The following is a 12,664-nucleotide window of genomic DNA, read 5'->3' as shown; positions in this document are numbered from 1 at the left end:
TGTGCATGTGCAAAGCCTTCTGTGCATGTGCAGAGGGTAAAAAAATCAGATGTGATGATGGTGTAAGCACGAGCGAAGCGTGCACGCGGGCACGGTGCTCACACTTCCAAACTAGTAGGGAAGGTAAGTAGATTTCATCCCTGCTTAATGTGTCCTTTGAAATCTAGCAATGAGGAAACAAGGCCTAACCATTTATTACTTAAAAGTGTATTTCAATGCTTTGAAGTCTGCAACTTCCAGAATTCTCAGACAATAAGGTCAGATTATGACTAGTTGGCATGCCTTGGTGATACCAGATGAAATTTTAGCAAATATGGTTTCAGCCCATCCAGAGGGCATCAGACTAGGAAAAGCCTGATTTAGATCTGGAAAGAATCTCAAGATCATCTACCCCAGAACCTTACCCAATGGAAGCTGCCTAACAAAATATGTAAAAATAATTTCCTAAACGTGATCAAGGAAAATTACAGGGTAAGGTGATCCTTTAAATATTTCACCCCCAGGCCATCTGATTGTGTGAAGAAATGGAAAAGAAACTAAACTGATCTACTGCAAAGCATGCATATCCCAGCAACTCATTTATTTCAACACAATTTCTTAGGCACAGAAACTATAGGTTTCTACACCATCTGACATTGTCACAAATTGGATAGTACTTTATTTGTGCGAATACAGTACCAACAAAAGAGGTAGCAACCTAGGATTACATCCAATCCTCTGCCTAGTTTGAAAACACCATTGCAATTAATTTAGGTTATCTTTTAACCTAAGCTAAGCGTTTGGCTGAAGAACCGTTTTGATGTGTTTATTAATCAGATAGAAGAATGCATTTATTCTCAAGATTTCATGCAAATTGGACAGCAGAGAAGTACAAACAAATAAACCAGAGCAAATAAGTTTCTCAGAAGGTTCTGGGCAGATTCTGGTGCCAGAATAAAGTCAAATCAGCTAAAACTTGTAAACAAATAGATTATAGACAGTTTATGGTTGGATCATGCCACTTCAGAGTTCTGGGAAGGTCTGCTTCCATGTCTGACTGTTTCTCTATGTCTGGGGCTGCAGGAATTCTCGGGGACAGTCAGAGAGAGCAAGGCTAAGTTAGACCAGAAAGACAGAAGCCAAGACATTGAACTGTATGTTTGTCTGCTTTTTGTCATCACTGAGAAAGAGCACATTAAAAAGCCATTTGCAATTGTAACTTTCAAGAGAGAGCAGACAATTATCAGAGAAGAATTTATAGAAGTTTAGGGTACACAGAGAGAAGACCTTAATATCCATTCCAGTTGAGGTATTTCGTGACCTATTGCTCATCAGTGTTCTTTAGCACAAACACGCACAGCCTAATCAGGAGTGAGCTGCTGGGAGTTCATAGGGGTTCTGGAGAACCTCTAGCTAAAATTCTGTGCAGTTAAGAGAACCCCCAAATCCCACTCCTGGCTGGCCCCTCCTACCCCACCCCTCCCAGGAGTCCCCATGCAGCCCCATTTTGGATGCAGGTAAGTGCAGGGTGCACACGGAGGCTTGGGGAGGGTGAAAAACGGGCCTACCGGAAGTTCGGGAAGGCCAGAAATGGGCCCATTTCTGTCCTCCAGAGGGCCTCCGGAGCCTGGGAGGCCATTTTCGCCCTCCCGGAGGCTCAAGGAAAGTGTCCAGAGCCCAGGGAGGGCAAAAATGCCCCCCCCCGCCATGGTGCAGGAGGCCGACTAGGCCATGCCCACCCAGCAACTGGGCAGAGAACCCCTTGCTAAAATTTTTAAAGCCTACCCCTGAACCTAATGACCCCTGAGAATAAGGTTGGTTGTTGAATACAATAAAAGAATGCATGGAAAGAAATGGAATGCTTAGCAAATTGTTTAACACTAAGCACAGAGTAAGTCAAGGAGATATGATGTCCAGTTGGTTGTTTTAATGTTTTTATGGAAGAATGTAGGCAGAAAGCTTCTGGTGACAGGGAAAGTGTGCTGATTCAGAATACATTAAACTACTTTTATGTGCAATTATATGGATTGAAAATAGAAATGATTTGAACAAAATGCTATCACCCTGGTCCTAGATGGTTATATTTGATATGGAGAATGGAGTCAACCATTGAAAATTATACATAAACAGTAAAAAGAAACAGAATGTTTCTATACCGTGGTAGAATGTTTACTATGTAAAAGCTGGTGGAAAACTTTATAACATGCAAATGCTGGTGGAAAGATAGTCAGTGATCTGATGCAAGAAATAAATGCTTGTTGAAAGAAGCCAAAATAACTGTCTGAGAGGTGCTTCCACCCACCTTGTTATATGAAAGTAAGAGTTAATATGAAAGTAATGTTTTACAGTATAAAACATTAGGGTTTTTTTAATTTGAGAAGCGTGTGTAGTATAATAAAGAAGAGATAGGATGTGTGATAAAACAAGAAGAGACAGAATTAGTGGATGCTCAATTAAAGTGAATTGAATACCAGAGAGACATGTGTATGAAAGAACTACATCCAGATGGTTTAGTCAAAAAGAAGGAATAAATGAAGACGAAACTGCAAAATAAATATATGAAGGCAAAGTAAGTAGATAGAAAAGAAGAGGAAGACCAAGAATGTCTTAATGGGATGGAGCTGAGAAGATCCTCAAATTTATTTGAGGATCTTCTCAGATTCTCTGCATACCCTCATCTCACAAGTATATAAAATCACTTTTTAATGTAAATATGAGATGCTGTAGAATCTAAAGGATAGAGCTGTGCAATTTACAACATATGGCAGTTCACAAATTGGTTAAATTAAATAAAACTAAATAAAAAACCCAAAAGATGCAAAATGGTAGTGATCTGTTACAATATTCAAAGAATTTCTCAGGGGGAAAAATATGATCCCAAGTGATTTGAAAGAAAGAAATACCTGAATGTACAACCTGCTAAATCATAAAAGGTTGAAGTATACCCAGTCACTGAGTTCCTACAGAAATAATAAAGAATAATGAGTTTGAGCAGAGAGAAAATAAATTACACGTTTGTGCAACTTCTGCCTAAAGCAGGGGTCTCCAACCTTGGCAACTTTAAGACTTGTGGACTTTACAAAGCTGGCTGAGGAACTGTGGGAGTTGAAGTCCACAAGTCTTAAAGTTGCCAAGGTTGGAGACCCCTGGCCTAAAGCACTTACCAATGATTTAAGGGATAATCTAATCCCAAGCAAAACTCCCATCTTTTCCCTCAATTTCTGACAGTCATTTTAGATGTTTACTAAAGCTATTGAGGAGATGATACATCCACTTCTTTTCCCCATTCAGGTACAGCAATCTTCTCTCCCCATGAAGATTTTGCCCTATACAGAAGAGGAAGGGGCTGGGACACCTATCATTGCTTTATATAATAGAAGCCGTCAACTCAATATTGATTCTGCTTGAGATGAAGAAAGGAACATTCCCAATCTGGGAAACCAACTGTCATTCTGGTGTATAGAGTCTGGAATCATAAAATACCACCTTGATGGAAGAAGACAACCACCATCATGATATGAGCTTCCTAAATAATACAACTAGTTTATCCCAGTGCTTGGCTGAATTGGTCTGGTCCATAATGTTCTTCTTGGGTTCTTATGAAATCCATGTGCTCATTATAGTGGCAGCAACTAGACTGAGGAAGCTTAGGTCATTTGGACAATAGCTTCAAATGATGAAAGTATGCAAAGAATTACACAAAATGGTACTTTCATTCATGACTACCCTGTTGGCTGCATATTCAGCAGCTAAATTAAGAACCCCTAGACTTACCAGATCTCCATGTAATATGGATTTATGGGTCAAAGAAGAAGCCCCAGTTACAACTAAAAAAGATCACACTTCATCAAAAATTACCAGAATAAAAATAACACAGTGACATCTAAGAAAGAATACAACTGAACTAATCTGAAGTTTCTTTAGCCCGATCTGAATTTTTAACATACAGTATATGTGTTATCTAAATTATTTGTGAAACATACTTCAGAACCAACACTGTTATATACTCTGTTCTATTCATGTCACTTCTGCCCATAGAAGATCATTCTCGCTGTGGGTTATGTGTGGGTAACTATATTTCTCAACCTGAAACAAATTTGTTCAAACAAACCCCACCCACTCCCAAACCTAAAAGATGAAGTGAATTAAGCAGCTACACATTTGTTTCATTTTGCTTAATACTACATCGGCAGGAAACCATGGGAGAAAGATGGTTTGTAAACTTTTTCATGTCACTGTAAACCACCTATTTTTCTCCACTCAAAAAGAGATGCAGGAGAGAACCAAACCTTAACCAATCTACCTTGCAACAACTTAGCAGAAGTATTGTCCTTATCTGTCTTATTTGCAGAACTGTGATAAAAGAATCTGTGGTAAAAATTTTAGGTGACATCCCCCCTAGAGCATCTTCTAAAATCATCCAACCATTGTTAAGTGGATGTAATAATAAATGGATGCAATAGCAATAGCATTTAAACTTATATACCACTTTACAGGACTTTACAGCCCTCTCTAAGCGGTTTACAGAGTCAGCATATTGCCCCCAACAATTTGGATCCTCATTTTACCGACCTTGGAAAGATGGAAGGCTGAGTCAACCTTGAGTCTGGTGAGATTTGAACTGCCAAATTGCAAGCAGCCAGCAGTCAGCAGAAGTAGCCTGCAGTACTGCACTCTAACAACTGCACCACCATGGTCAATAGGTTTTATATCACCTCATATGATGGCTGAGTGATGCAAGATACAGTAAGTGATCAATAGGAAATGGCCTTATTCAAAAATTGTTTTACCTTTATGCACACGAGTTTATCAATTATAAAAAGCTTATGCAATAATAAATGTGTCAGCATTCAAGGTTTTTCAAGAATCTTGAGCTTGTTCAAGTAACCAGCTTACCCGGATCACTTAAAAACGTAGCAGCATCATTGCTGTTAGAATTCAACAGGTCACCTTGAACAACTTGCAAAACATTTTCCTAAGGTACTAGTGGACTCAAAATAGCAGCAGAAGGAAACAGCCATGTCCATTGTGTAGCACTACCACTTGGAAATGGCCAGTATAGTTATTGCAACTCATACCAACCATACCAACTGATTTGTAGAGCCAGCAAAGTTTGGCTCTACAAAGTTCAGCTAAGTTTATAGAACTACAGCTTGAAACTTCCATCTTCCAAGTATGTAATTTGTTAAGTAGGAGAATGACTCTGGAGTACCTTTCTTCACTCTGATTTCTTTTCCTTGGTGTATCATACTTTAAAACTTCATTTTCCCAATAGCTGGAGTTTCATAAAGAGAGACATTGAAACATTTCCAATACTACTTGTTGCTTTCAGTTATTCAGAGATCCAAAGCTCACAGAAATACAGGCGTACAACGTTCATAACTTACCTTCTGATCTAAAAGCTTCACTTACTCTCAGTCAGACACAACCCTACCCTATCCAAGGTCTATCTAAGCAAATTTGATTTGAGAAACCTACTATCCATAGTATCTCTTTCTAGGGGAGAGTTCTGAAGCATTACGCTTACGACTTATGACTTTTGATAAGGCTGGGATGGCCAACTCTTCTCCTGCCTCTTAGAACTTTTCCATTTGTCTGGCATGGCCTCATGGAGTTCAGATGGCAACCATCTCATGCATTACAAACCATGTTTTGTCATAAGACCCATCTCTTGTTTTCATAACTATTAATTGTTAAGTCCTCTTAGAGATTGCTATTCTGGAATTTTTCACATACTGCCTAAATTGAAATCTTCCAGAACAAATCCTTCTGCCTCTCTGATATACTTTAAATACTCTGTTTAGACATACTAATTCACAACTTCATACTAATACATACTAATATACAGTATATGATAACTGCATAGGCACGCTCAGATATTAAGGGCCTGCATTCTGCTTTGGATTGACCTTTCTACCTGCTCTCACAGGACTGAATATTTTTCACAGTGCAAACCCAGTCCTGATCTCCCTGCTTTGCACCAGGAGTGGAGTATGAATGCCTGTAGGATAACCTAACTGAGGGAGCAATAAATGAGCTAGCCTTTTTGCCATCCAGGGTCAGTTGGGTAGCGAGATGGGTGGCATACAACTTAAACAAACAAATAAATTAAGTTTTACCAGCGGATAGATATAACCAACAGGCAACTTGTTGGAGAGAAAACAGAAAAGAAAGACTGGAAAATCTTTCAGATGAGAAAGACAGAAAAGAAAGACTTGTGGAAAACTTGTCCTGGTAGATCTTCATCAAGCTCTTTTTTTTAAATGCATACACAGTGCATATAGTGTGGGATCACTCCCAAAATCTTATTCTTTCATCAGAAAACAAAAGTTGCAATATAATAAATACTTCAAATAAATAACATATACATGAGACCTACTCTGTTTTAATGTCTGGGTCTTTTAAGCATAATTATTGTAATTTGTGTTCAAACATTGTTATTTGTGATTGTCATTTTCCTTAAGAACCTAGCAATATATTTGTATATATGTATGAAGATCAACTTCTCCAGCACCCTACATCTGATGTTTAAGTCTAGCATTTCTGCCTTAGCACACAGACATAAAGGATTCTCCTTAGTTTTTATGACAAATGCTCTTTGATAAATCTTTTCATCTGACAAAACATCTAACCCAGCCTTTTCCAAGTTAGGATTTTATGTAGACATCTCGGATTATAAATTCTTTGACCACAAGTTGGGTAGTTGGAAACAAAGATCATTGTAGACCAAGACACCTATCTTTGGAAATGCATGTAAGATTGCTACTAATCATGGCAAATTGCATATTTTAACTGTGTGCTGTGTGAAAAAGCCCCCCATTTTATACATCCTGAACTGATCAATAATTTTCATATTATTTCCTACCCACCTTGGCATTTACAGCTGTAGTTGCAGTATGATTCATTGATCTTATTCATAGCATAGGTGTTAATTTCAACAGTAAAATGTAGAGTCTGTACATTCATCTGAGACTGAATTAAGATTACTTCTGCCATTCCCAGTGGTGGGGAAATTTGTGTGTCTGTAGATGTATATACGTGGGTAGATGTACCAGAAAAAAGAGAGTCAGAATTAGCACTGAGACTGGAGAAAGGATTCCACAAGAGCATGTCACTCAGAGAAAACCTTTTTCTCCAGTTGTGACAAGCATGAAAGCATTAAAATCAAGTGACAAAGATGATCAGGGGACTGGAGGCTAAAACATATGAAGAACGGTTGCAGGAACTGGGTATGTCTAGTTTAATGAAAAGAAGGGGAGACATGATAGCAGTGTTCCAATATCTCAGGGGCTGCCACAAAGAAGAGGGAGTCAAGCTATTCTCCAAAGCACCTGAGGGTAGGACAAGAAGCAATGGGTGGAAACTAATCAAGGAGAGACGCAATTTTGAACTAAGGAGAAATTTCCTGACCGTTAGAACAATTAATCAGTGGAACAACTTGGCTCCAGAAGTTGTGAATGCTACAACCCTGGAAGCTTTTAAGAAGATATTGGATCATCATTTGTCTGAAGTGGTGTAGGGTTTCCTGCCTAAGCAGGGGTTGGACTAGAAGACCTCCAAGGTCCCTTCCAACTCTGTTATTCTACTCTACTCTACTCTACTCTACTCTACGCTACTCTACTCTACTCTACTCTACTCTACTCTACTCTACTCTACTCTACTCTACTCTACTACATTACATTACATTACATTACATTAAATGGCAAGGACTCATGAACTGGAATATGAAATTATCCAAGGTGTAGGTAACACAAGGATGCTGAACAGAGGTAATTAACCCTGAAATAATTATTATAGAATGTAGAAGTTGCCAGAGATCTCTTAGGTCATCAAGTTCATTCCCCATTCAATACAGAAATCCCCTAATCCCTAATTGACAGGTGGCCATCCAGATCCTATTCGGAAAAACTCCAACAAGAAGGAATTCACCACAATATGGACAGTTTCACAACTTAACAACTGTTAACTTCATCAAATTCCTCCTAATATTAAGCCTGGATCTTTTTTCTACTAATCATGAAGACAAAAGGGACTTCATGAACAAGTCCAAAAAGTTAGCAATCTAAATGAACCTGATTTACCTTTGTCTTTTAGGACTTTTTCCCCATTCTAGCCCACAGCCCCAGGATTTTCTAATGGTTTCCATCCATGTACTAACTAGTTAGTGGATGTCTAACTTTTGATATCAGCCCAAGTCACCTGGGTACTGCCACCTAGTTGGAACTATGACATAGGAGTAAATAAAAAACAGATACAATACACATTTACCTTCTGATAATCTTATTTCTTTACTTATTAGAATTTACAGACCATCAACTAGCAAGGTTTCCCATAGTCATTATGGTAACCTCTCTAAGGGGGATCTACGATTGATTTCAGAATCTTCCTGTAATATATAGTTCATTCTCAGGCTTAGCTGGCTTCAGCAGCTGCATATTTGAGCAACAGAGCAAAAAAGAGGAGAAACTGTGCACCCACGATAGGCCTTTCGGCAGTGTGAAATCCATTTTTTTTTACTACCGGTTCTGTGGGCGTGGCTTGGTGGGCGTGGTGTGGTGTGGCTTGGTGGGTGTGGCTTGGTGAGCACGGCAGGGGAAGGATATTGCAAAATCTCTATTCCCACCCCACTCTGGGGCCAGCCAGAGGTGGTATTTGCTGGTTCTCCGAACTACTCAAAATTTCCGCTACTGGTTCTCCAGAACCTGTTAGAACCTGCTGGATTTCATCCCTGCCTTTGGGGTCCGCAAAGAGGTTGGCCATTTCTGATTTAGAAATGTTTCTCTTTGAATGGCAGAAGCAAATCCCTCTTGACTTGGCTGTGATCAGATCACAGGGAGCATCTTTATTTAAAGTTGGAGCAGAAGTCTCATTTTGAGGAATCACATTCTCCAATGCCAAAAATGGGCATGGCCCTTGTTTAGAATAGAATAGAATAGAATAGAATAGAATAGAATAGAATAGAATAGAATAGAATAGAATAGAATAGAATAGAATTCTTTATTGGATAAGTGTGATTGGACACACAAGGAATTTGTCTTGGGTGTATATGCTCTCAGTGTACATAAGGAGAATAAAATATATTCATCAAGAATAAAAAGATACAACACTTAGTGATAGACAAGGTTACTAATAAACTATCAAATCGTACTAGAAAACAAATAAAAACAATATAATTGAAAGATACAAGCAACATGGTTATAGTAATAAGTGGGAAGTGATAGATACTAGTAAGGAAGAGTAGAATAATAGTAATAAAGTCTTAGTAAATAACTTGACAGTGTTGTGGGAATTACTTGTTAAGCAGAGTGATGGCATTCGGAGGAAAACTGTCCTTGTGTCTAGTTGTTTTGGTGTGCAGTGCCCTATTGCGTCTTTTTGAAGGTAGAAGCTGAAACAATTTATGTCCAGGATGTGAGGGCTGTAGGTTTTCCACTCTGGGGCTTTAAGCCTCATAATGTGACAAAAGGAAAGAAGGACAGAAGAGAAAATTTCTACAGTAGGCTCAGTCCTAGAATCTAGATTGGAAGTGATCTTATTTTATTGGTTTATTATTTGTTTATTTTCCATATTTATTATTTTTATAAACAACTCAAGGTGGAGAACCTATCCTACACAGTTTTCTCCTCTTCTTTTCCCTACAGCAACATCTCTGTGACGTAGATTTGAATGAGAGAGAGTGACTGGCCCAAAGTCATCCTGCTGGCTTTCATGGTTAAATCAAGTTACAGGACATCTAGTCCAACTCCTAGATTTATGAAAAAATCCTCATAGTACCCCAAATTACCACGTCCAGCAACGAAGGAGGACTTATGATTTCAGGAAGCGGGCTGTTCCACTGCTTAATAGATCTCAACGGCTCCTGCATGACAAATTGTACTATGCTTGGATTTTAAAGAATGGTCCATGAGTGTCTTTTCTCCACAAGATTTTAATTGCTAGAAAACTTCCCAAGGTATGTCTCTTTCCTATATTTCCTATTAGTGGGAGAATCAGTAGGCAGTCCTTCCTTCAAAATGTATCAATGCATCTGTAGTTGCAATACACAAACATACTACCTTGCCTCTTTGATCATGCAAAGTACCGTTTAAAATACTTTGCTTAATGAGGTATGGGGCAGGGGAAAGCATGAAATCTGCTTAGAAGTCAACAATATTGGATTTATTTCATGGTGGATAGTACATTCAAGTTCAAGAGTCTTGAAGAGACTTGACTCCTGTTTCTGAAAAAGTTGAAAAGTTGAAAAGAAAACTACACTATATTTCATATTTCAGCCATACACTGGCCCATGAAGAAACTGAAGAACTGATGCTGTGGGCAAATGCTGAGCAAAAGATTTTCTTCAAGAAATAAGCAGGATTAAGAGAAAGACTAATAAATGTATATCCTTCTTGGAACACATCATTAGCTTATGTAATGTATGGCTATAATTTCCAAATGGCCTTGAAAAATAAGAAACAAACATAACTACCTATAGTGCAATCTTGGAAAAGTTTCTAAACTTATACGGGTAAATATTCAAATTACCAAATTCAAATTATCAAATATTCAAATTGTTCGAGATCGGCAGAATTTGATTCTGTAAAACAATACTTTTACAGAAAAATGTTAATTATCTAACAATTTTTGAAATAAATACATTCTACTAGAGAATTCAGTCATTTTTTGCTCTTGTAATTAGAGTTAGGTTCATATTTTGTACAGTTCCTTTTTACATAACTGTATGCATTTTCATTTATTTTGTCAATAAGAATTAAATTTATTTGACCACCCATATATTGATTCCAGGTGGCAAACAGCATTAAATAAATGGACAACTACATAAACAATAAGTATATCGGCAGTTACTAGCCAGATATATTTTGGAAAATCACATGCCAGATGATAAATAGGAAAGAACTATCTTATTAATCATCCTATGTTTATGAACTTCTCTAAATCCAGATAAGCACAATCCAGAGATGCACTTCCGGTAACATTCATATTATTAAGAAGAAGAAATAGCATGATAAATCATGGATTCCCAATAATAAAGTTCTAGGATCCCCAAAGACAAGGGTTTGGTATTTCCTCCGGCCTTGCAAAATAACTTTGATTCATCTCCCAAGTCAAACAATCTGCACAGGCAGACCAAGGGGAAACTCACACCCATGTGTAGAGTCCACTACTTACCCATCCTTCAAAGCTGTCAGAAGACCCTGTGCCATGAAGCAGATCGTGAAAGGGCACCGTGCAATTGGCCACAAAGTCATCGTAGCCAATAGGGGTGCCATGGAAGACTGCCAGCTCCAGCTGGCGCCCATCGTTGACAGGGGCAGAAAACTCCTCGTTGTAAGTAGGTCTGTTAGTCTTCTGCTTGGTGCTGGTTTGTCCCACACGGACCTGGTCCACACTCACTGTGATGTAGGGGTCCAGCAGTTGGTATCCCTTTTTGAACAGGGAATGCCGGAGTGACCAGCGGGTGGGCTGGAGCCCCACAGCCTCCCCAATGCGCACCTTCATGTATCCATTAAACTTCATCCCTCCGGACATGGCAGGTCCCAGCTAAGCCAAGACAAGGAGGCTTCCTCCCTATCAAATAGGAAAACTTCAGTTTGGGGCTTTCCCGACAGTCCCAGCTGCCTTGGGACACGAGAGTCCTCCTCAGGGGTCAGGGCAGCCCAGGGTTCCCGATCTCCGGCCCATGCTGGTGTGTTCACACGCAAACACACACACACACCCAACTCAATCCCTTTCTGGCTTCAGAGCCGGGAAGGAAATGAGCCAAGCTGCTGAATCACTTCACTCGCGGCTTTCTTCGCCTCCTGTGAGAGCTGCTGGGATCAGGGATCCAGAACACAAAGGAGAGACGCGGGGGGAGGAAGCCATCGTTTCAGAACAGCCCCCCACCCCCCACAATTGCCGCCAGGCCCCCGAAGTGCCTGCCGGCCCTCGAGCAACCGAAGCCTGCCCTGCTCTCCGGCTCGGAGGCTTCGGTTTCCTCCCGCCTCGTTCCTCTCTCTCTCTCGGTCGCTTCTCCACCAGCCCAGGAAGAAACTGCCTCAAAGAAGCCGGCAGGGTGGCTTTTCCTGTCGGCGCAGCTGCTCCGAAGCGCCGGTTCACCCACACAGCCGCCCGCGGTTCAATCCAGTCCTCCGTTCAGCCAGCTTGCTTGCTTGCCTGCCTGCCTGCCTGCCTGCCTTCGTTCCTGGCTGTTTCAGAGCAGCTTCGGCTGAGGGGGGAAAAAAAAAAGGCAAATAGTTATTAAAGGGAGGGAGACACCTGAGGGATGAGCCTGAAGAAGGCAGGGCCAAGAGGCGGAGCTTGTCAGCCGTCCTGCAGGGACTTGTCCCGACCCGCGGAGACAGCCGTGGGCCGCCGCCGCCCAGCGCTCGGCTTTGACGGCGCTCCTCAGCCAGGCGCAGTTCCTGAATCCGCAACACACAAACCCTCCGTTTTAAATGTCCCGATAGAAGAGGATATCTGTAGCTCAGGGTTGCAATGAGGAGTCCCTTGGCGCTCCCTGAACTTGGTGGTTTGCTGGCGGACGTTTTATTACTCGACTAGGTAACAAACATCAGAGGTTACCCTTGAACAGATTAACAGAGTTGGAAGGGACTTTATAGGTCAGTTTTTCTCAACCTTGGTAGCTTGAAAATGGGTGGACTTCAACTCCCAGAATCCCCCAGCCAGCTGGCTGGGGGATTCT

At 40.4% G+C, this 12,664-nt stretch overlaps 1 protein-coding gene across 1 annotated transcript in view; it reads right to left on the bottom strand.

Annotated features, from left to right (window-relative positions):
• Positions 1-12,385, bottom strand: part of PRKCH (protein kinase C eta) — a 93,614-nt gene extending 81,229 nt beyond the window's left edge. The window contains exon 1 of the mRNA XM_034433543.3: positions 11,149-12,385. Within this exon, the coding sequence (XP_034289434.1) occupies positions 11,149-11,508 (360 nt within the window). The 5' untranslated portion in view covers positions 11,509-12,385. The remainder of the gene's footprint in view (positions 1-11,148) is intronic.
• Positions 12,386-12,664: the final 279 nt, after the last annotated feature.

This window comes from Pantherophis guttatus, chromosome 1 (genome assembly GCF_059756535.1).
Source record: "Pantherophis guttatus breed Tessera chromosome 1, ASM5975653v1, whole genome shotgun sequence".
NCBI lineage: Eukaryota > Metazoa > Chordata > Lepidosauria > Squamata > Colubridae > Pantherophis > Pantherophis guttatus.
Note: the sequence above shows the minus strand (reverse complement) of the source record. Positions and strands in the feature narration are given on the sequence as shown.